This window comes from Urocitellus parryii, chromosome 11, assembly GCF_045843805.1.
Source record: "Urocitellus parryii isolate mUroPar1 chromosome 11, mUroPar1.hap1, whole genome shotgun sequence".
In the NCBI taxonomy this organism is placed as follows: Eukaryota; Metazoa; Chordata; class Mammalia; order Rodentia; family Sciuridae; genus Urocitellus; species Urocitellus parryii.
Genome location: NC_135541.1, coordinates 17,397,366 through 17,423,297, shown reverse-complemented (window position 1 = coordinate 17,423,297; position 25,932 = coordinate 17,397,366). Strand labels below are relative to the sequence as shown.

Here is a 25,932-nt window from a genome sequence, read left to right as displayed (position 1 = left end):
TTCATTACCAGGCAAATAATGAATTAGATTTGTTTGAAAACAATCAGTCTCACGGTCTAAACATTCACTGTGTCGGTCTTTCCTTCTCTAGAAGTTTCTTTGCTTTTGGAAAGTGCTCACTGAGATTTGAAGACAAAGATATCATTCCCAACCCTGCACAATTCACACCAATCAAGAGTAACTTCTTAGTAACAATAATGCAGCCACATCTCAAAAAAAAAGAAAGAAAGAAAGAAAAGAAAAGAAAATGCCAGTTTCCCATAAGACTGCCTCAAGCTACAGAGAGCAGCAGGGGTCTCTTCATTTAACAAGGAAAAGTCTCTTCCAAACCCATCTGTCTTTACCCTCATTAAAAAGAACAAAGGATTCATTGGAACAACAACAACCAAAAAAGAAAACACACAGGAGAGAAGGATGCAGATTTGTTTTAACTCAGCCTCCCTAAATAAACTTTTTTCTACAAGCTCTAAAGCATCTCACCTAATTCTGTTTACTAATAGACTTAAAGTTGAAGATTAAAAAGGAAAAAAAAAAAAAAAAGGAAGAAAAATGGGAAAATTAACCCATATAAAAGTCTATATATTCAAGTAATTCAAAATATCTCAGGAAAGTTTTGTAATTGTAAATTACTTTTCCATATAAGTGATACACTTTTCTAGATAAGGTTACTCCCAGTTGTTTTATATTTTACTGTTATTATTAATACTAATGGGGTGAATTTTAGGAGTTTGAAGCTGGAAAGGAACTTGAAGGTAATGAGTTCAACATTTTCATTTTGCTGATAAAGAAAACAGACCCTGAAGGATTGCATGATTATGAATAGGCTGAAACACTTGGTTTGAAGCAGCAGGCTTAAGTCACACTACTTGGGCTAGAATCCTGGTTCCTGAACTTATGGGTGGTGAGCCATTGTCTCCCTCAATCTCCTCTATAAGGTAAGAATCACATTAATTTTGTTAGATAAATAAATGTGACTATTAGAATTAAATAATAGCTGTGAAACTGCTTTGTAAACTATTTATTTATTATTTTGCAACCTTAATTTTCTAATAGTATAGTATCCCATCTCTACATGGATTATAAAATTAAATTGAGAGAAATAATTTGGATCAGTTAAAGTTGAAGATCAATTTTAAACATTAAATGAAGCAATCATGACAAAAAATTCCCTATATTCACAATACCCCAGGGTTCAGTTTAATTTCTCTCTTTTCATAATTTGTATTTCTTTTTATCAACTCTCATTGCTGTCAGTAACCCCTTCCCCTTATAGATGCACCCCTTATTCTGTCTGGACAGAATTCCCCATTCTGGCCTGCTTCACACATATGGATTCCCTAAGACCTTTGAAAATCATAACAAGCTGGGAACTGAGTACTGTCCAGCTGAGTTCAGTGATACATGCCTATCCCAGCTACTCAGAAGGCTGAGACAGGAGGATCACAAATTCCAGGCCAGCCTGGGCAACTTAGCAAAACCCTTTCTGAAAACTAAAAATAAAAATGGCAACAGGTATAGCTGAGTGGTAGAGTGCACAAGTGCCCACATTCGATCCCAGTACCCAGTACCCCCTTCCACCCCACTTTAAAAAAAGTATTGTCCAGAGTTATTCAGTACCACCTAACAAGTTACTACTTATGAGTACTTCAGCTTAAAGTACCTACCCAGGGTGCTCTGGCACTTTAAAAAGATTACTCTTGCTCATTACAAAGAGAAGTTTCAGCACAGTTTCCCTGTATTTATTTATTTCAAGCAAGTGGGGTCAGGAGAGTCATGCAGTGAGTTCTGGTGTTAAGTGCCAGTCTTTTGATAATGTTTGTTGCATCTCCTAATTAAGTATTGTGATTTCAAATAATTAAGTGGGGACAATGAAGTGGAGGACAATTAATTTTAAAGCTTGATTTGCTAGTGTTAATTTAAAGAGTTAATTATAGCTTTAAAATCCCTGTCTGGGCAAAGGGCCACTACTACAGGTTCCACTTACAAGGCCTTCTTCTACTTGTCTGAGGAGCAGGCTGGTAATCGCTTCAATACACAGTAAAGTGCTTATGTCTCAGCAGAAGTTTCTTTGGAGTGGTTAAAGCACCATGTTGCTGGGCATAATTAAATTTCCCATTTGCGTTTCTGCTTGTGAGGGCTACGAAAATTTCCAAAATGGAGCAAGTAAATTCCATGACTTTTTTTCATATACCTAACTGAACATCAACTGATCATATCCACCTGTCCAGTGAGATTGTTCCATCTATTTGAGTTTAAAATTCTATTAAGTTCTGTGAGTGGTTCTCCAAACCCAGATGCACATTGCTTGTAAAATGGGGATAAGGATTATTATTTTTATTATCCTAGCAAATATATGACATGAGAGGTCTACTAATCACTGTGCTGAGTACTTCTCATGAATTTTCTGATTTAAACAATTATAAAATTTCTATTATCATTCTGGTTTCAGATGAGAAAACTGAAGCTTAGAAGGCTTAAGTAACTTACCAAGAGTCATAAACCTGATAAGGAATGGAATCCGAATCCAAAGTAAAACAGGCTCACTCCAGAGCTAGTGATTTTAACTATGTGCTCTACAGTCCAACTCAGTGGTTCTCAAACTTTTTTGGCATTAATAACTCTTTACTCTCTTAATTATTAAGGACTCTGAAATACTATTCTTTATGCGCTTATATCTATCAGTATTAACTATTACAAATTAACTATATTACAAAATTTTTATTAAATGTCTAAAGAATAATAAGTCCATTATTTTTAACATTAATAACCTTTGTGAAAAATGACAATGAAGGATTGAGAACTTAAAATTCTTCTTTTATGGTATATCAAAACTCACAATAGCAGTTTTTTGTAATTTTTTTTTAATGATACCAGGGATTGAACTGAGGTCCTGATACTCACTAGGCAAATAATTTCAACCTAGCTCAGATGAACTATAAGCCCTTGCTTTTGAGAGCTATGCTACAATACTTCCCAATGTTACACATTATTTTCATGAAAAAATAAATAGCAGAATAGTTGGTGAATTCAACGAAGACTTTTAAAGATAACTGCAGGAGTTTCATGGGCCCTCCACAATCTATCCACATATATACATTCCAAGTTTAAAACTCTTGCTCTAAGGAGCTACTACAGCATGGTAAGTTAAAATCTGAAGGAAAAAGAAAAAAACACCTGTAAGACTAATAGCTACCATTTATTGAGTACCTACTACACATCTAGCTCTGTGCTAAGTGCTTTACCTATGATACCTCATTTAGTTTTCATTCTGCAATACAGTGCCCATTACTATAGTAAGAAAACTGAGGTTCAGAGGACTTAAAGGGACTTGCTCAAAGTCAAACAGTAGAGGGAAATTAGCTCTTCACCAACTCTTTCTGTGGCAGCATGCTTCCTTTTAGGCAAACGCTGATTCAATACCAGGTCAAGGGTTTAAACTTATTACCAAACAAACAGAATAAACTCTGGAGACCCAGTCACCTGTATGATTTATGCAGTTCCATGACCTTCTCTTCAAGTTCCTTGGTCTGATTTGGGGCCAGATGAAAATCACTAACATAATCCACACCATGGAGTTCTGGATCGTAGTCTCCCAGCTCAGACTGGATGGTGTAAGAACCCAATAATGCTAAGGTTGCAAAGGAACAGGGCAGACGTCCTGCAACAATGTCCTGTCGAAGCTGAAGACATAAATAATATCTATAGCCAAAAGAGAAAAATGTTAATATGTCAGTCATGACAAAATATAGAGGGACAAAAAGGATAATAGGGAGAGGGAGAGAAGAAAAATAAGAGAGAAGAGATTAAGTAAATATGAGATCATATTAATAATTGTTCCATCTAAGTAGTGGGAAATCTAGGTAGTGTAGGATATGAAGTACCATACACGTAAACTATTTAATCTTCAAAGAATTTGTGAGGTGAGCATGACTGCAAGAGTATATAGAGAGAGGCAGCCTCAGAGGCTTAGCTGGCTCAATGTTAGTAATAAAATGTTTGGTCCAAACCCAGGTCCTTTCTTTTCTATCACTTTCCTTTGACAAATGTGTAGATACTGTTCTTCAAGAACAAAGATCTCAATATTGATACATTTTTGCTAGGATATGAACATTCTGGTGTGTTTTCGCTTCCAGATAGAATGTAGAAGGCTGCATGCCATCTAGCCTATCAGCCACCTTATAAGACCAATTCCCCCTGTGTGCTAAATTGTTGGTAATTCAAACTGCAGCTAAACAGCCAGTTCAACTAAACAACTGAGTGCCCTATCACATATAGACACTTGTTTCTATCAGTGTAATAGTCCTATCTGTGATCCTGACCTCCTTACCACATGTTAATTGAGTTAACCAATTCAGACAGTTCTATAGAACAAGAAGGTATGATGAAATTGACAACTCCTACATTAATTAGAACATATCCTTTTTTAAAACTATAATATTGAATAATATATGTATCAACAATAATTTTTGCTATCTACAATTAGTTGCTACATTTATGGGGGATTGTTTATTTTTCTGAAATGGAGTATCACCATGTTGTCCAGGCTGCCCTTGAATTTACAATCCTCCTGCCTTAGCCTATTATATAGTTAGAATTCCTGGTGTGGTGCACGACCATGCCTGACTTTTTTTTTTTTTTTAAGTCACAGAAACACTGAATAAGTCACAAGAATCTTAAACTCCTTTAAAGTGCAAGAAATTAGCAAAGGTTTTTAGGGATATATTCTGCTTTACAGAATAAGAATGGATGAAGAAAGATGATTAAGTAGCAACTCTAAGAGACAAACATTATCTGTGAAAAAGAAACAGTTTTATCGGGGAGAGAGATGGCATCTCAGCTTTAAGAATATACTAAAAGGGGCTGGGGTGGTGGCTCAGTGGTAGAGCACTTGCCCAGCACGTGTGAGGCACTGGGTTCAATTCTCAGCACCTCATGTAAATAAATAAAATAAAGGTCCATTGACAACTAAAAAATATTAAAAAAAAAAGAATGTACTAAAGGGGCTGAGGTTGCTGAGGTTGTACCTCAGTGGTAGAGCATGTGCCTAGCATGTGTGATGAGCATGTTGATCCTCAGCATCACATAAAATAAATAAATAAAATAAAAGGCATGTGTCTGTCTACAACTTAAAAAAAAAAAAGAATGTGTTAAAGATGAATGGACAACAAAGCCATCTTAAAAAATGATATAAACTTGCTGGTGTGGTGGCATCTGCCTGTAATCCTAGCAACTCAGGAGGCTGAGGTAGGAAGATTGCAAGTTTGAGACCTGCCTTAAACTTGTGATCCTCCTACCTCAGCCTCCTGAGAGGCTGGAATTACAGGCATATGCCATTGTGCTTGACAAAAGTAATTTTCTTAAAAGAAATCATTAGGTTGTTTTCAAAGAATAGAAGATTATTTTATAAATTAAGTAGGCCCAAAGGAGAATTCAATTCCCGAGGATCATGGGCCTAATCACATAGTCTAAACAGGAGATAGAAAGAATCTATAATAACCCTGAGATTTTAGTTTCTTTTTGATCCCTATAGGAAGGAACACAGTGGGAGATAAGTAAGAAGGGGAAGGAAAACAAAAAAGACACAGCGGAAGACATGAATTGGTATGAACATACTTTATATACAAACAGAGATAAGACAAATTGTGTTCTATATGTGTAAAAAGAATTGTGATGCATTCCACTGTCATGTATTTAAAAAATAAAAGCAATTAAAAAAAAAAAAAAAGACCCAGCTGAGCCACTCACCAGTCCATTCATTAACATGACTTACAGGAGCCCTGCCCACTGCTTGGCATATTGTCATAACAAGCAAGGCTACTAGTTCCTCTATCAGTTTCTTCTAAAGCAGATCAGAAACTTGAAGCTTTTTAGCTCCCTTATTTGCAAATCTGCCTTAAAGTGGCTAGAAACTTTTTATCTTAGGCTACTCATTTAACCTCTTATCACTTTTCTTCAATTCTGAGTAGGAAAATTTCCAGAGTTAATGATTATGACAATTACTGTTACAAATTTAACTATAGATTAATTATTTACCTTGTTATGTCTTCTGTTAACTGTGCTGGATCAGGTGGATAAAACTTTACGTTGAATGTAAAATTCCATGGGACACCTGCAAAAATGAACAAAAGAATTTTGTTTATGCCTAATTTTCTGATTGTTTTAAGTACCTCAAAATAATGAAAACAATTTTTTTTCTGAAATCTTTTAACATTTTCATGCTTTGTGGTAAGATAAACGTTTTCAGGAAGAAAATTGCTTATACATTATTTAGAACTATAGGATCTAATTTCTTTACCTAACTTAATAGCTTTGTTTACCAGGGATTATAAGTACATAGACAAAATAATATGAAGGAAACCATACTAAAGATCCTACGCCTCAGCTTGTTTATACCAATTTACTTATTTATTTAGTTTGTGGGGCTGGGAATTCAAACCTAGAGCCTCATGCAAGCCAGGTAAGTGCTCTAGTAGTGAGCCATAGCCCCCCGACCTCTGTAGCAGTGGCTTTCAAAGTGTGATTTAGATACTGCTCTGTGTCCTTAGAGATCATTCAGGTTACTAACATATATTCTTTTTTTACTTTCGGCATTATTTATTTGTGGTATTTGTTAATACCATCTTAAATAAACAAAAGCATTAGTCTCATAAATATGAGTGAAACTGGGAGATTATTTTAGAAGGAACAAGGGGCCCTAGGAAGGGTCCTTATTTTTCATTTTTTATCTTAAGGTAGGGTCATTAAATTGAGAACCTGTCTCAAAATTTTAAAAAAGGGCTGGGCACAGCAATCCTGAGTTCAATCCCAGTACTGAATAAAACAAAACAAAATCATAGCTCTGTTTAAAATAGGCATGGAAACTATAAAAATTAAATCCTGAAACAAACAAACAAAAAATGTTCTATTTTTTATCTACAATAAAAACCAGAGGATGAGTAAAGGTTAAATGGAGGATGCATTTCAATGTTTCCAGCTAGCTACATGCCAACCTTCAGGGTTTTCCTACTGTGGCTGTTGGCTTCCCATAAAGAAAGGCCTGATCTCAGCCAATAATCAGAATGCTTGGTTACGATCCTAGGACTCTCCATTTGTTTCAGTACTTACTGCATGCGAGGCACTAAGTCATTCTCTTACATACATTAACTTTTTTAATCCTCGGAAACCCAAGGATGTTAGGGACTAGTATTAATTTGTTTTATATGTGAAGAAACAGCAGCTTAGGAAAGAACACAGCTAGTGAATCCAGGGTTTTCTTACTCCAAATCCCATGCTTTTAACCACTGGGTTCTACTATCCCACTACAAACATCTATGTGTCAATCATACTTCTGTTTTACCTCCAAATACTATGTTTATTGCTAATAGCAACAAGGACAATATTGTAATAGTTTGAATGTCTTAATGAATGTGTGCTTTTAAGCATACTAAAACACTTGATATAGGATTTCCTTAGAAATAGTTAATACTTTCCTTCAACATTTGACCAGTATAACCAAAGCCTACTCAGGTCCTAATACTTACATTAACCCATTTCTAATGCTTCATATCTCAAAAACCTTAAATGGCACTTAGGTCAGAAAAACAAACTAGTAACTGTCTCTCAAAAAAGGGAGAGACAGCATTTACAGTATACAACAGACTAATACCATCTGTTGTTTCACTTTCTAATATGATAAAAACCTGTTAATCTAGCCATTGTTAATTCATAATTTCTCAAATATACTTTTTTTTTTAAGTCCTCTATACCACCTATAGAAAGGCCTTGGCTAGAGCAAATCAATATGGAAAAAAAAAGTAGTCAAAAACTGTTTTGCATATGCAAATTCAATATTTAAGAACTTTAAACATAAGTTATTTCTTAACACAGAAAAATGATAATATGCATAAGAATAACATTAAGAAAAATCAAGTAAACAATAGTTTATAAAGTGATTCTTTTTTAATCTCTTTAAGCCTTGTGTTAAGTAACTGATATAGAAAACTTAATAACACCTATGATTGGTAGGAGAAAATAAGCACTTTTACCTATTTCTGATAGGAGTATAAATTGGTACAATACTATGGAGAACAATTCCAGTATATCTATCAAAAAACAACACATATATGTACCCTTTCACTTTGCAATTTCATTTTCATAAAGGTATCTGAATAAATACTTGAATGTAGTCAAAATGCTACCTTTATAGGATATTTGTGAAACAGTAGAATTCTAAAAACAACCTAAATGTATATATTTAGCAAGAGAAGGTAAATCAAATTATGGGTCAGCTCTATGTTGGAAAACTAGGTAGCCATTAAAAAGAAAGAAGTAGCTTTATACAGAATAATCTTCAACATAATGTTCAGTGAGAAAAAAAAATCAAAGAACAGTATATATTGAAAGTTGCCATCCAAGTTTGGGGGGTGGGGAGAAAAAGTATAATTACAAGTATGATTATATATTTCTAGAATATCTCTATAAGGATATAAAATAAACTGGTAATAGTAGTTGGGAAACTTGGCAGGATATCTGTTAGGCAGGAAATCTGAGAGGATAGGGGAGAATAACAGTAGGGAGACCTGCTTTCACTACAGACTCTTTTTATGCCATTTTAATTTTGTTCTATGTATTTTCACTACTTGTTTTTATGCCTATAACTATAACTATATATATATATATATATGTATGTATGTATGTATATTTTTTTTGTGTGTGCATATATATATTTTTATTTTATTGTATTTTTTTTTGGTGGGGATTGACTCAGGGGCACTTAACTTAAGCCACATCCCCAGCCCTTTTCTGTATTTTGTTTAGAGACAGGGTCTTGCTGAGTTGCTTAGGGCTTAGCTAAATTGCTGAGGCTGGCTTTGAATCCACAATCCTCCAGCCACAGCCTCCCAAACTGCTGGGATTACAGGCATGCACCACCACACCTAATAAGATGCCTATAAAAATTTTTAAGGGATAATCTTTTGTTTCCTCCCACTAAAACAAATTCCTAAGGGCAAGAATGTTTTTTTCTGTTTTGTTTGGTGTGCATCCCTAGTACCTACAACAGCACTTGGCATGTCATGAATGCTCAAAAAATATATATTGAATGAATGAAATAAAGTCATCAACCTCACAGCATTGTTGTGAAAGTCATACAGGAATGATAATGCTTTGGGGGAAAATATATTTTTTAAAAGGATTATACAAGAAAAATAATACACACTAGTTTATTGAAATTATTTACCTATTCATTATCCCAGTTATCCAAATGACCTCAAGTTACTGAACATAATGAAATAAGAATATTTAAAAACTGACAAAAGCCTACAATTCTGTTTATATTTATTTGTGGGGTGGGTGGGATGTGGTAGTACTGGGAATTGAACCCAGGGCCTTGCACACTGAGCTACATCCTGAGCCTTTCTTATTTTTATTTTGAGTCAGGGTCTTACTAAATTGCCCAATTTGGCCTTGAACTCGAGATGCTCCTGCTTCAGGCAGCCAAGTAGCAGAAATTGCATGTGTGAACCACCCTGTCAGGCCCATTTAGATTTTTCTCTCCAGAATAAGGAATTTTAACTGCATTAGAAATAGCCATAACTGGGCTGGGGTTGTGGCTTAGCGGTAGAGCGCTCACCTAGCACGTGCGGGGCGCTGGGTTTGATCCTTAGCACCACATAAAAATAAAATAAAGGAATTGTGCCTAACTACAACTAAAACAAAATATTTTTTAAAGAAATAGCCATAACTAAATGGAAATGTCCCAGATATTAACAATTTTACTTTTGTTAATGGCACTCATCAGGCAAGGAACTCAAAACTTTTGGTTCCAGCCAGGCATGGTGGCACATGCGTGTAGACTGGCCACTGGGGAGGCTGAGGCCAGAGGATCACTTGTGTTTACCAGATGTCTGGGGAATACAGCAGATTCCAGCCTTAAATAGATAAAAACTTCTATTATTTTTCTATTATTCTATTTTCTATTATTTTCTGTTACAACTGTCCAGTTTCCTTGTAAGCAAGTTTAGGATTAAATACAATAGGGATGTTAAAAAAGTTGATCACTTGGAATTTAACACAATAAAGTTAAACTTTAGTTAGTGACTATTTCTAGAGCTTGATAAACATAATTAGCAATATTTTATGGAAAATATTTAGTGAAGAATAAAAATAGTGTCTAGAAAAAGCTTTAAAAATTGTCACCAATAAAATTTCTGCCTTCTAACCCAGCAACATTTCAATGACATTCTTAACAAAAGTACATAACCTGAATCTAACCATGTGGAAACATTAGACAAATTCAAACTGACCACTTATGAAATAGTTGGTCAATACTCCAAAACTACCAATGTTATGAAACACTTTAAAGACTCAGGAATTGTTCCAGATTAAAGAAAACTAAAAAGATGGGACAATGCTGTTTTACTTTCTCTTGCTCTATAGGATATCATTGGGATGACTAAAAATAATGTTTATATATTATAATATTGTTTCAATTTTAATTTTCTGCTTTTGATAATTGTACTGTGGTCTTGTAAGAAAGTTCCTGGTGTGGGGCTAGGCACCTGCCTACCACGGGTGAGAGCCTGGGTTCAATACCCAGCATGGGGGTTTGGGAGAAGGAAAGTCCTAGCTTTTAGGGTACACAAAATGAAGTAATTAGGGGCAGAAGGGCAGGACATCATGACTGCAACTGTTTTTAATTGAGGTGGAATTCACATAATGTTAACCACTTCAAAGTGTACATTGGGTGACACTTAGTACATTCACAGAGTTGTACAACCACCACCCCTACCTAGCTAAGACATTTTTATCATTCCCAAAGGAGACCCTGCATCCATTAAGCAGTCAATTCCTGTTCACCCTTTCCTCAACCCCTGCCAGCAACTAATCTGCTTTCTGTCACTGTGAATCTACCTATTTTGGATAGCTCATTTAAACTGAATTATACAATATGTGGCCTTTTGTGTCTAGTGTCTGGCACTTTTCCCCCTCTTTGAGACAGAGTCTCATTATGTTGCCAAGGCTGGCTTCAAATTCCTGGACTCAAGAATCCTCTGGCTTCAGGCTCCTAAGTAGTCGGGCCCCGGCGTGCCCTGTGGTGCTTAGCTTTCATCTGGTATAATGTTTTCAAGGCTCATCCACAGGTTGATTCATCTTCATTCCTTTTTGTGGTTTCATAATATGCCATTGTTTGAATATTCTGTATTTTCTTTATCTGTTAATGCACTTTTGAGCTGTTTCCACAACTTGGCCTCGTGGACAACGCTGCTGTGATGCAACTTATTTTTAAATGGTTCAGAAAAAAAGCCATGTGTGTGTTTGTGTGTGTGTGTGTATACATGCATGCCTACATGCACTTGTGCCCTTGCATGCACGCGTATAAGTAAATAGAAAAGAAAATAAAGCAAATGTAGTAAAATATTAACATTTGAGGAATTTGGGGGAAAGGTGTAAGGGTATCCAGGAATTCTTCATACCATTCTTTCCATTTCTGTAATTCTGAAATTATGTCCAAAATTTTAAAAAGTTAATAAAAAAGAAAGAAAAAAGAAAAGTCTGCCTTCTGAAAACATAGGAAACCAAGAACTCTTGTATAATACTGGTGGGGGTGTGAACTATTAGAATCAATTTAAGGGAGAACAATTTGGCAATATCATGTAATGAGGAAAATAAACATAGCCTATAAACTAGTAATTCCACTTCCAGATATATAAGTAGGTACTTTTTTAAACCATGGAATTATGAGCCACGTACAACAAATTTAGTGAGGGGGAAAAATCAGCGCTTAAAAATGTGAAGGGGAATAAGAAAGAAAAAAATCAGAATCTCACAGTGCAGATTAAGAATTATTTTGTGAAATCTTTTTTAACAGAGATGAATTTCAAAAACCCATGGGTGTGTTTCTGTATAGACTCAGAACATCTCTAAAAGGAAGACAAGAAATTAGTTACCATGGTTGTCTCTAAGAAAGGAAACTGCATGACTAAGACAGGGAAGAAGGGAGGTTCACCTTGTGCTGTACTCATTTGTGCCTTTCAATTTGATACACATACTAATAGCATCTATCTTAAAAAATAGTTTAAAAAACTATGTATGGAATACTATTTTTTTTTAAAAAAGAGAATTTTTTAATATTTATTTATTTTTTTAGTTTTTCGGTGGACACAACATCTTTATTTTACTTTTATATGGTGCTAAGGATGGAACCCAGCGCCCCGCGCATGCCAGGCGAGCGCACTACCGCTTGAGCCACATCCCCAGCCCTGGAATACTTATATTTTTGAAACACAAAATTTGTACATGCTTAACAGAAAATGTTACAGATTATATCAATTTGTGACTATATCCAATAATGTTTAAATTTTTCATCAGTATATATTATTTGTATAATGAAAAAGTTAAAAAAGAGAACATCTTCACAATAGATAAATGTGAAGGCTAAATAAGATGTTTACATTTTATTATTAAAGTTTTATTAGAAAAAATAATTTTTTCATGTTGTAGAAATAATTTGATATTTTATAATTTTTTAAATTTTGAAAATGTTAAAATTTATTAATAGTTAACATCATAGTTAATTCAACTGTTTCTCTATTGTATATAGTGACAATATCTTCACAAGTCTGCATGCTCATATTTTATAATTTTTTTTAAATGCCAAACATTTAAGTTCTTTTTCTTAGCAAGAGGTTTTTTTAATACTTAGGAATCTACTAAATATTCTTCTTAGCATACACTGTGTTAACTTTTCCTCCTAAAGAATCCTCTTATGAGTAATATTATTCCTGAGTAATATTGAATATTAAAAGCATATTCACTGAAAGAAGGTAGAATTTTTTTTCTAGTCATGTCTCAAATATTCTGAATATTTTTTGCTTTGACTTGCATTAAAAAAAAAAACAAGCTTTTATACATAAAAAGCAAATATGGAGAGCTGGCAGTCCAAAGGATTATCTTCTCTGTTTTTTTGGTTTGGGTACTGGGTATTGAACTCAGGGGTATTTGACCACTGAGCCACATCCCTGGCTCTATTTTGTATTTTATTTAGAGAGAGGTTCTCACAGAGTTGCTTAGCATCTCACAGTTGCTGAGGTTGGTTTTGAACTCGCAATTCTCATGTCTCAGCTTCCTGAGCCACTGGGATAACAGGCGTGTGCCATCATGCCTGGCATCTTCTCTCTTTTTATAAAATTAAAACAATTATAAATGGAGTCTAAAGGAAAACATTTCACCATAAGAGAAGTGTTTTAAGAAATGAATGGGGCTGGGGTTGTGGCTCAGAGGTAGAGTGCTTGCCTGACACACGTGAGGCACTGGGTTCAATCCTCAGCACCACATAAAAATAAAATAAAGACATTGCATCCATCTATAACTAAAAATTTTTTTAAAAATAAAATAAAATAAATGAATGGGATGGGTGTGCTGACACAGGCCTGAAATCCCAGTGACTCAGGAGGCTAAGGTAGGAGGATTGCAAGTTTAAGGTCAGCCTCAGCAATTTAGTGAGGACCTAAGCAACTTAACAAAAGCCTATCTCCAGATAAAACACAAAAAGGGTTGGGGATGTAGCTCAATCGTACTGCACCCATGGGTTCCATCCCAGAAAAAAATTAATCAAATAGACAAAAAAAGTCTTGATAATTCCTGAACTGTAAAATAGTTATGCTACAGAAACAGAGAAACTTTACAGTATAGGGTCTTAAATAAGCCTCTCTTGATTTCTGTCTATTTTCTGGAAGTAAAGTTTGCATTCAGGTGATAGTTAAAATTTATGATTAATAACTGCATTTCCTGGAAGTTTCTTCAAAAATAAACTAAACTCATAGGATAGCTATTGACCTTTAATCAGAACAAAACAAAACAAAACAAAAAGCATCTACCTCTTAGTTAATCTGTTGGGTCTGAGGCTACAAAATACTAACATATACTTTTCTTCATCCCGGGACACCAGTCTGAGCAGGGTATACAGCATGAGCTGTGTCGGAGGCCTTAAAGCTGACAGTGAAGCCACAATGTCAGAAGAGCCAGTGGCAAGCAATTCTTATTCCTGCATTCTGTTTATCTTCCATAGTCCCTTATACTTCAAGTTGGAAAAGACTGCTGGAAGAGATGAAAAGAACTACAGTGGTCCCTTATCCTAGGGAATATGTTCCACCTCAAAACCCCCAGTGGACGCCTGATATCTTAAATAGTACCAATCTCTATGTGTATGGTTTTCATATATATATATATATATATATATATATATATACACACACACATACATACATATATATCTCGTAAAGTTGAAAATTCACTTTTTCAAATAAAGGATACCGTTTACAGCTTCTCTTTGGTCTATTCAAATTGCCAGCATCACTACTCTTAAGCTCTATGGCCATTATCAAATAAAATAAAGCTTACTTGGACACAAGCACTGTGATACTGGGATTACCTGATAGCCCTAATGGCAACCAAGCAACTAATGGGTGGATAGCGACACAGCATGGTTACACACTGGACAAAAGGATGATTCATGTCCCAGGCAAGACTGGAGCAGGACTGCAAACGGCATGCAACTCAAAATGTATACATTATCTATTTCTGGAATTTTTTGTTCAAAATTTATAGATCACAGTTTGTTGTGGGTAACTGAAACTGTAGAAAGTGATAGCACAGATAAAGAGGGACAACTGTATAGGGAAGAAAACATGGAGAAAGTTAGAACACAGGGCTAGGGACGAGGCTCAAAGGTAGAGTGTGTAAGGACTTGAGATCAATCCTTGGCATCAAAAAAAAAAAAACAAAAAAACAAAAAAAAAAAACCCAGAAAGGAAAGAAATAAAGAAAGTTGTAATACAATAGTCCAGAACAACTTAAGAGGAGCAGACTCTAGCAGCAAACTCCCACTAGTGGGCTACTGCAGTTTTAATCACTACCATTTTGGGAACTGACTCCCATATCTTTTTTCTTGGCTCATCTTCGTTCTTTTCCACTTGTTACTCTTACCTGTTTCTATCTTCCCTAGCTTTGCCTAGTTGTTTAAAAAAAAAAAAAAAAAGGTCAAGATCTAACCTACATCTCAACAGTGTCCTCCTCTGCTTCATTTTTCTATTATGGAATCTCCTCCTTCCAGGGGAAGGCTTTATGTCGTTTCAAAGCAATCTGCAATGGTCAGTATTCTAAAGTGACTGACTCACAGCCAGACGTAGCTGGAAATCCTCTGACCTACTAAAAGAAAGGGAAAACTATAAAAAGGACTATATCTACTTACCTCGAACTTGCTTTTTGATTTCTTTGGCAGAATCCAGCCATGTCTGTAAAAAGAGAAAAGGCATTCACACAGAGCCACAATACACATAAACAACAGAGTCCTCGGAAGCAGGATCACTGACCATCTTGGAAGAGTGCCTCCACATCAGCCTGCATCTCCCCTGACAGGCTTTGCATTGATTTTACAAAACATAATGATGTTCAGCAAAGTAAGACTCAGAAGCTGGGCTTAAATCCAAGCTCCACCACATTCTAACTGAGTAACTTTACCATTTCCAGGCCTCATCCCCTCATTTGTAAAATGAGATATTAGAGTAACACCCACCTCACAGAGTTAGGAAGATTAAGTGAGCTAATATATGGAAATCTCTTAGTAAACATTAAGTATGAAATAAACACTTGCTATTTATATTATTCGGTCAAGTCTAGAGAAGATTCTACAACCAGAATCAATTCACATTATCCAAATCTTATTTTCCCTTCCAACCCTGACCTTTGTCTCGTTCAAGTTTTCTACATCAGCACAACATCTGGTACATGGTTCATACCCAGTTAATGTTCACAGGATAACAGGGCCATTAGGTTCCCCCTGACTACTCTTGCCCACACTAATCTTTCCCTCACTGTTCTCCCTGTCAAGGGTCCACACATCACCAGGACAGGCTCCATAGCCCATGGTAGACCATGTAAAATAGTAGCACTTGAAAAGAGCCTCACCATTAACATCTTTCATAGGAAACTTTGAAAAATGTTTAAAGACAAAAATCACTAAATTTCTAGAATTATTTAAAATATTTCTACAGAATGAAGATACAAATGAAAGAGTACGTTGGCTGAGGGTATAGTTCAGCTGGGTGTCATGGTATACATGTAATCTCAACTACTCAGCAACGTGTGGAAGGAGGATGACAAGTTTGAGGCCAGCCTGAGCAACTTAGATCCTGTATCAAAATAAAATTAAAAAGGACTGGGGAAGGCTGGGACTATACAGTGTCAGAGTGACTGCCTGTTATGTGTGAGGCACTGGGTTTGATCTTTAGCATCACATAAAAAAAAATAAAGGCATGCTGTCCATCTACAAGAGCAGTTATGCATGAGGCCCTGGGCTTGATCCCCAATACATACATACATATATACACACACGGGAAATGACCTAAAACTAAGTACATAGGTCAGTAAAATAACAAAGTGAACAATACAAATTATAGTATTATCAAAACCCCTCAGGAGCTCCACTTTTACTTCTACCTAATCCTTCCCCTTGCCTCATCCAAAAACTCTAAAAACGAATTTTAGTGATATTCAGAAAACAGAAGATGTCCCCTTTACGCCCTCTACCAACAAGGGTGACCAACTCATCTGCCTGCTCAAAGGAATGGGCTTGAATAACACAGTTTTATATTTGATTATATAGAAAGATAGTTACCACAACAGACAATAAGCACAAAGACTAAGGACTAGCTTCCTTTTATACTCCCTCACAATTAACACAGAAATATTTACTAATACCACTTAATAAAAAATTGACCTATAGTATAAAAATTAGGTACACAGTGGTATAAGCCCTGTCAGAAAGGGAGGACCTTAGTCTCTCATTTAGATTAAAAAACTTTAAGTTGTGGTAGATGCAAAAGCAAAGGAAATTTTTAAAAACACTAGTTGATAAATTTTGTGGCATCTCTGAGAACCTTGGTTTATACTATACAATCTGGGAAGCTTAAGGAAGACAACTTTTTACTGCTTTGGAGTGGATATAATCTACAATAATAAAGAACTCCACATTTTCTAATTTAAGATAATCTCTCAAGGTAACCTGAAGCTTCCAAGTTCCTTCCAGGGATTCCATGAGCCATTCTGACTCTAGAGCTAAAATGCCCACCAGTTTGACATTGAGATAGCAAATTCAGATTTGTCCCATGGGGACTCCAAGGGCTAAGATAATTTATACAACAAATTATTACTTTTCAGTATCTATACTTCCATAAAAACATTAAAATAATAATGAGCTGGGTGTCATGGTATACATGTAATCTCAACTACTCAGCAACCTGAGGAAGGAGGATGGCAAGTTTGAGGCCAGCCTGAGCAACTTAGATCCTGTATCAAAATAAAATTAAAAAGGGCTGTGGAAGGCTGGGACTATACAGTGGCAGAGTGACTGTCTGTTACGTGTGAGGCACTGGGTTTGATCTTTAGCATCACATAAAATAAAATAAAGGCACGCTGTCCATCTACAATCAAAGAAAACAAAACAAGCAAACAAAAAGAGGGCTGGGGGAGTAGTTTAGTAATAGGGTACTTGCCTAGCATGAGTGAAGACCCTGAGTTCAATCCCCAGCACCAGAAAAAAGCAAAATAAAACCTTCTGGAGATAACAAGAATTGACGTGAACAAGAACAGTTACTTTTTTGCTAAAATTATTTAACTCCCAGTATTTTATTTAGCAAACAAATATTGGAGGAATGATTCAATGTAGTAGGCAGTGTGGTTTCAAAAAAAAAAAAAAGATTATAAAAAAGAGTGCTTGTTCTTTAGGAGCCATCATTTTAATGTGAGACATGAACAATGAGCAATCGATTTGTTCCAGGTGTGGACACTACCATGACAGTGCCATGACAGAGCTGAGAGTACACTGAGATTACAGAGAACGCGCACCAGCATGGATTGCAAGGCAGTCAGGAAATGTTTCTCCAATAAAGTGTCTAGGGGATCTAAACTGAGTCTTGACAAACAGGAGGTATCCAGGCAAAAAAGAAAAAAAGGTAATGAAGTAACTGAAGGTAAAAGTAACTGAAGGGCTGGGGATGTGGCTCAAGCGGTGGCGCGCTCGCCTGGCATGCGTGCGGCCCAGGTTCGATCCTCAGCACCACATACCAACAAAGATGTTGTGTCCGCCGAGAACTAAAAAATAAATATTAAAATACTCTCTCAAAAAAAAAAAAAAAAAAAGAGAAAGTAACTGAAGTATAAAAAAAGAACATGATTATTTCTGAATTGCCATATGTAGTTCCCCACAGCTTGAGCTCAGAGGTAAAGAGACATGCAAAACTGAAAAGGAAAGTAAGGGCCAGATCAGGGAAGGCACCTTACTCCGTGCTAGGAATATGGACTCCATCAAGTTCTGGGCAAGCAGGAGCCATTAGAGGATTTAAAATAAAGGAGTAGCATGAATTAGAGGAAGCATGCCTAGAGACAGGGAGACCAAATAAGAGGCTGTTGTGCAGGATGTTAATTGTGGTCCAGCAGAGTATAATGGTCCAGGGAACATGCTTTGAAATCAGTCTTGAATTATAATCTTGCCTTAACCTCTCCACCATTTATTAGCTATATAAACCTTACCTAAGATAATCTTTCTGAGCCTCAATTTTTTCATATGTGTACTTGGTACCAACTACCCTCCTCATGGAGTTATTGTGGAATAAACTATAACACACACACACATATCAAATATATATACATATATATGACATAATCAATACTCTATAAATGGCACTGATACAGCTTAGCAAAATGGTGCGATGAGATCAAGTCTATGGGACAGAGAACAAAGAGTCCCTGAGTTCATCAAAAAAGAAGAAGAAAGAAAAGAAAAAAAGAAGAGAATGTTAGAGGAAAGAGACAGAACTTAATTTATAAAATTATGAAATATTAAGAAGACAGTTATAGAATTATATTTTACCAGGTATCTTAAGCTGTCCCTTAAAATAACAATTCTGGATAATCTGGTTTCTATTTAAATATTCATCCACACGGAAAATGGGAGGCAAAAGAAGAACAAATGCTATTAAATTGAATGTAGTCTTAATTTAAAATTTTCATTTTTTATAAGAAGAACTTAAGTTTTTTGTTTGTTATTGTTACTGGGGATTAACTGTGGGACATTTTACTACTGAGTTACAACCTCAATCCTTTGGCTCAAAGAGCTTTTGTTTTTTGCTTACAGACAGGATTAGGAGGAAGGGTAAATAATGTGAGTAATTTTCCCCCCAAGAGAAAAATCCTCAATTCATTCATAAATAATTTTAGGCAGAAATAAAATAATGGAAGTATCTATTTAACTCATATAACTTGATTCATAGTCACAAAAATCTCTCAGAGCAGAGTTTGCTTCCAGATCGCTTTTCCTTTTCTCTGCTCAGACTCAGTAGGGCAACTGGCCTATTATCATGCAGTAAGTAGGAAAGCAGCAAATTCAAACCACTCCCTGTGAGGAAAAAGCCACTTCAATAAACTTTCCGCCCAGCTCAAGGTACTAGATTGAAAACAAAACACAGACTCAGAAGCTTTTAAAGAAGAGAAGCTACATATCCAAGGATAAACCTTTTCATATACAAAAACAGGACATCAGAGATTAGAAATGAAAAGAGGATAACAGTATTTCTTCTCATTATAATAGTTCGAATTTTTTCCATAAGTGAACTAATTCTGTAGGAAGAAAGGAAGAAAGAACAAAGAAACAATAAAGTAATTTAAAATCAAGGAACAAAGAATAAAAAGAAAATCACTTAGGATGGGGGAGCAGGCAAAGAGCTGAAGGAGTAAACTGCAAGACAAAAGCCATTCTGATTTTATATGCTTCATTTTTCTCATTTGTAAAATTAGTGGGATGGTTAGGCATGGTGGTGCATGTCTGTAATCCAAGCTACTCCAAAGGCTAAGGCAGAGGATTGTGAGTTTAAGTCCAGCCTAGAGAACTTGGCAAGATCATCTAAAAAAAAGGGGTGGGGGGTGCTGGGGGTATAGCTCAGTGGTAAAGTGCCCCTGAGTTTCCTACAGCAAAAACAAAACTAGGGGGGTAAGACCAAAAGGCTTTATGGCTCTACTATCTTCTGTATTTCTAATGACCAAAAATTTAGATATAGTCTTACAAGACTACATACTTTACAGATTTAGTCACTTCGTTAATATGTATATTCTTCTAGAGAGGGTATTTTCTGGAAAGTTGGCTTATTGACGATAGATACAGGGAATGACAGTGTTAGACAAAAGTCATGTAGGGCATTTTTTGGAATGAGTTCCAGTACCATAGGCCCCCAAAGACCAGACCAAAATGGAGTCACTCCTGCTAAATGTCAGGTAATCAAACTGAAACCTGAAGAAAGAAGTTATATCCTCAAACAGATCAGTTTTTCTTGAAATCAAGATTCTAGTCTGAGTTCACTTAAAAAAAAAAAAGTCCCCTTGGTTTACACCCTTACAAAAGTAACCTGATGCCCACTGTTTCCCCCCCACTCACACACACACTGTTCTGTTTCCTTATCCCCCTACAAAACCCACTTCCCTGCCCAGTGGGAGCCCTCATTCTGTTCTGCAGGATGGGGCTGCCCTATTCATGAACTATACATCAAAGTCAATTCTATCTTTAAATTAACCAATTAAAGTCAATTAAATCTCTAAATTAGTCATAATTTTGTCTTTTTCCAATAGCTAAGACGAAGTCCCATAATCTGGCTAGACACCATCAATTTTAAGTAAGAAGCATAATATTCTTCAGTACACACCCTTCCTAAGAAAAGATTAGGTAGCTTATTCAACCTGAAGGGTGCTCCAGAATGCATTTCCAGATTAGGATCAACAAATTATTAAGCGGAGGCCTTGGTTTGTTGGTAATTTAATTGTGAAATAATACTACTATCATAATATCAATGGGAATGACAAGGCTCCCCGATTGCCTGGAAGCCTCACAGCCAGCCTGGTAATCTAGTGTTAGTACTAGTGCTAGTCAATAGTGTTAGTACCTTTCCAAACCCTAATTAATATAAATTTTGGACCAATAGCATTTACCCTATATAAACCCCTAGAATAGCACAATCAGGCAGCAACCCTAATTGGGTCCCCTCTCACCCAAAAGAGTTTTGTTTCTATACATACTTCAATAAATCCTACTCTTATTCTCACTTTTCTTGGTCTATGGATTTCACTCTTCAAATTCCTGACAAGAACCAGAAAGAATAAATTGGCAGTGAGCTTCTAGGGTCTGCTGCAACACTGGAGGTCATAGCCCACCATTAAAAGCTGCAATACCTTTGTCAGCACATAGACCCCACCTGTCAGCAGAAGTGGAGAAACTCCTTTTTTTTTATTGAGCACTTACTACATGCAAGGCCATTCTGCATGCTTTCATATAGATTATCTCATCATCATTCCTATTTTATCAATGAGAGGTATGAATAATTTACCTAACTCCCAACTAGTAAGTGACAAAGCTGTAGTCTAAAGTGTAACAATATGGGAATGGGATTGTGGCTCAGCAGTAGAGCCCTCGCCTAGCACAACCGGACTCAGGTTCAATCCTCAGCACCACATAAATATAAAGGCATTGTGTTGTGTCCGTCTACACCTAAAAAATAAACATTAAAAAAAATAAAGTGTAACAATATGTTTCAATTTTTTCAATTAATTTATTGAATGTCTCCCATATTCAGGGCAGGCAATGTTCTGGGCACCTATTTTCTTGAGATAATCACAACCTAGTGAAGAATGTAAACAACAGCCGAAACAATGGATGAAAACCGACCCACACTAAGATGCAGAAATGTGAAATCTCATAACTCTGGAGCAGGAGATCCTAGTAGCTTGGTTCTATAAGGGCTTGGGGGAAAAGGGACCAAAAGTTATCCAGAAGGATCAAGAAACAGAAAGGTTCTGACCATGGTTCTGCTGGATATCCTTTAAGGACCTGATTTACACCACAGACTGACAATGTCCTGACTATAATAAGCCCTTCATTCCTAGGATCACTTGCCCACAGATCTCCCTGGAAAGGTCTTCTTACAGCTGTCAGGGAAATTTAAGGTAGATTGTCCGCTGCGCGAACAGCACACTAGCTTCATACTAGAGGTTAGAAGCATAGAAGTTAACTAGTGAGATCAAAATAAACACACAAACTCAATTTACCTTTTTCTTTGACCAGGTCTGAGACGGCCCTCCCTCTGGCTCCTACCTCGAGCCACCCGGTGGGGCAGCAAGGCTTACTCAGGACTAGCAGGAGAGAGTGAGAGCACGCCAGGGAGTGGCCTTTTATTGGGGAACAAGAGATTCAGGGGAAAATTCCATCCAATGAAGGTCGAGGGGGATAGCATTCCAAGGTCAGGGTCAGTGATTGGTCTTAGGGTCAATGGTCAATCACACCCCCACACGGATTGGATTAGCTCTCGCACCTAGAGAGGGTGGGGATTAGTTCCCACACAGTTTAGCCAGAACACCTCACACCCAATCAGGGAGGTGCCCAATCATGTGCCAGAATGGCTTCCCACAAGATTGTGATTCAGAGATATCACCTTTCCTTTTCCAGAAATACTTTATGAGGGATATTTCCTTACATAGGCAGGTTTGCACTTTGCTCTTCAGCTTTTATATTCGATATTTTAAAAAAACACTTTACACATAAACATATAAATAAAATAATTTAATATTTGCTTATTAAAAACTAGGATAGTAGAAACTGCTATAAAGAAAACTTTCCACAGGACAGAGTATGGACAACACCAATAATGGTAAAAAGTTTTCAATGAAACTGAAAAATTTTATCCCAATATGGACTCCAGAAACTCAACAGCAGAGTTTCTTCTGCTGAAACCCTTAGATGAGCTAGCTTCTAGAAACATGATTCACAGAAAATTTATTTCCAGCAGTGACTTTATTTACTGGGCAAGTTATGGAATTCTTAATTATCCTCAAATGAACCTTTTTTTCCCCCTACAATATAACAATACTCAATTTCTAGATATCAAAATTCTCATTAAGCAAATGTAAGATAAATATTTTTCGGAGTATTTCCCCAGATTCTTGGTAGAATTTTTTAGCTTACAGCTGCAGAAAGTTTTTCACTATAGTTTTGGGATATTGTTTTATTTTTAAAATTAATTTCAATGTTCCTTTGCTAGTGAGAAATAGTTTTAATAAAAGCATGTTTGATCCTTTAGGGAGACAAAGTAAAGGTTAAGTCCTTAAGGAACAATATTAACCTAGTACTTGATGGTAGACACAATTCTTCTGCTAGAATCAACAGTTGTTCACAGGAGGAACAAACTTTTACAAATTTAGAGGGAGCTACTAGGACTAAATACTTTTACTTAGGCAAATTGTCATTCTACTTCTAGTTTGCACTAACCTAAATAACCTAATCAATAGGGTTTACAGTTGTTCAGTGCTGCTGCCCCTCAACTATTTTTTTTTTTTTTTGGTACCAGGGATGGAACCCAAGGACACTTAACCACTGAGCAACACCTCCAGCTTTTGTTTTTAGACAAGGTCTCAGCTAAGTTGCTGAGGCTGGCTTCGAACCTATAATCCTCCTGACTCAGCCTTCTGAGCCAATGGAATTACAGGAGTGCAGCACCATGCCTAGCTTCAATTTTTCTTAATAATTTGAAATCATCTTGGAAAAAGAACCAACATTTTATAAAAGCTGCTCTCCAGGACTCCTCCAACCCCTGAGCAGCTCTCTAGATTCTTCTATATTCCTTATCTCCAACGTTCAGCCAGCCTAGCTGGCTCTCAGTTCCTCAAACATCACTCTCGATCGTAGGTCTTTACGCAGCCATTCTGTCACTTCACTTGCCCATTTTATCTTTTAGATTTTGGCTCGAGTATCCTCTCCCCAGAGAAAACTTCCCCGGCCATAACTCCATGACATCCTGTATTTCCTTTAGTATAACAGTCATCACACCAGCACCAGGAATCAATGTCATCTTCATACTGAACTGGAAGCTCCAGAGGGCAGGGACTATGTCTTCCTTAATCACAGCTCTATTTACAGTATCCAGTACAGCACATGCAACCACTTGTTAAAAACTGGACTTAAGTTTTCATCAGTAGATTAAGCGAAAGATTTGCAACTTCAATTAATTGGCGCAGGAAATTCAAGCGTTCTGAGGTAAATAAATGCCTGCCTTTTATCCTTTCTTTCCTCCACCGTGAATGGGTGTTGTCACCCATTCTTCTCCTTTCAACACAAGTTAACAACTGGTTTTCTTTAAGATTGGGGAAAATGTCAGATTCGTTACATGATTCTTTTAATAATATTAGGAGTTTATTCTCTTCAATAACATTGCTTGTAAATTATGTATCATAATTACATCCATTCAACAAATATTTATTATAAACTTCCTATGTATCAGATACAATACTAACTGCATAATATATGAAGTTACTGGCATCTGTTTGCTTGCAAATTAGGGCATATACCTCTTTACTTTCCCTACCGTTTAAAAATATATGATAGATACTTTCTCTCAATGATTAAAGAACACACTAGCAATAGTATTTGCTTTGAAGGTAATTATAGAAGGAAAATAGCAGGAAAATCTGAGAAACCAGAACAGAGTAAGTGCACTTAGAGAGACAGGTGTAACTACATTCTTAACAACAGTAACAACAACAAAGAATTCAAATAATTTGTCAGCTTCTTACACTGCTCGTAGTCTCCTTACCTTAGAGCTTACACTGTCCCAAATGGCTAGACCAAAGTAGTCTTCCTCCAAAAGATTGAGGTGTTCACATACTCTTTTAAGCAAATCTTGTCCCTTAGCATGTTTCTGCAATAAACAACATATTTTAGTTGAGGTTTCTTTTTTCTTCTTCTTCTTCTTTTTTTTTTTTTTTTGCAGGGGGGCTACCAGGAATTGAACTCAGGGGCACTCGACCACTGAGCCACATCCTCAGCCCTATTTTGTATTTTATTTAGGGACAGGGTCTCACTGAGTTGCTTGGTGCCTCACTTTTGCTGAGGCTGGCTTTGGATTCACAATCCTCCTGTCTCAGCCTCCCGAGCAGCTGGGAGACTTGCCCGGCTGAGGTTTCCTCTTAACCTTGTTCTTATCATCAAATGAAATAAACTGTTACTTTTTACTTACCTCTTTTATCTTTGGTTATTAAATTTCAGGTGGCCACACAGTCTCATAGAACAGTATGATTTAAATTACTGTCTTTCAATTCATCAGCTTACATAGGCAACACAAGAATAGTACTTTGGACACAGTTTCAATGCAAATCTACCTTTCCTCTATCTCCCATCCCCCATCTCCATCAATAAACATACATTCTTTATTTGGGGAGCAATATTTCCTGTAACATACCGTGGGCCAGTGCCAGAACCTGCAACCAGCTGAATCAACTGTCAATGCTCACAATTAACTGTGGCTGTGGAAATCCTTAGACCATCATTTTCAGAACAAATGTCCCAAGAGAAATATATATAACATAAAATTCTAGATAGCCTACAGACACTACCTGTTGGAACAGCTCTTTCGGTAGTGCTACAAATCATTTTAATATTTATTTACCTTCAACGTCAAACAACTTCCAAGTTCTTGGTACTTATGCTCCCATTTATAGGAAGGAAAGGCCCTAACTTAGAGGCTGTGATTTAGAGGTAAAACGTCCTAACTCCTTCATTCACTAGCTTAAAAAACTAAGCAGCTTCAACTAACCTGAGCCATTGCAACTAATACCAGCTTTCTTATCTATAAAATTATAAGAATATTTATACCTGTCCTACCTATTCACAGAAATTGTTGAAAAAAATTGAACATGCTAATGCCTTCTGAGAAATATATAAAAATATTTCTAAAAATTAAAATCAGTATTGGGGATGGAACCCAGGGCTTTGTGAATGTTGGGCAACTGCTCTATCACTGAGCTACACTGCCAGTCCTAGGAATCTTTTTAGGCCACATAGATGACACATTGTCCACTTAATGA

At 36.3% G+C, this 25,932-nt stretch overlaps 1 protein-coding gene across 8 annotated transcripts in view; it reads right to left on the bottom strand.

Moving 5' to 3' along the window:
• Epb41 (erythrocyte membrane protein band 4.1) overlaps positions 1-25,932 on the bottom strand; it is a 155,132-nt gene that overhangs the window by 65,603 nt on the left and 63,597 nt on the right. For all 8 annotated transcript variants that reach the window (XM_077791123.1, XM_077791124.1, XM_077791125.1 and 5 more), the window contains exons 4-7: positions 24,663-24,767; positions 15,230-15,272; positions 6,034-6,109; positions 3,481-3,699 (exon numbers count right to left, since the gene is read on the bottom strand). In XM_077791123.1, the coding sequence (XP_077647249.1) occupies positions 3,481-3,699; positions 6,034-6,109; positions 15,230-15,272; positions 24,663-24,767 (443 nt within the window). The remainder of the gene's footprint in view (positions 1-3,480; positions 3,700-6,033; positions 6,110-15,229; positions 15,273-24,662; positions 24,768-25,932) is intronic.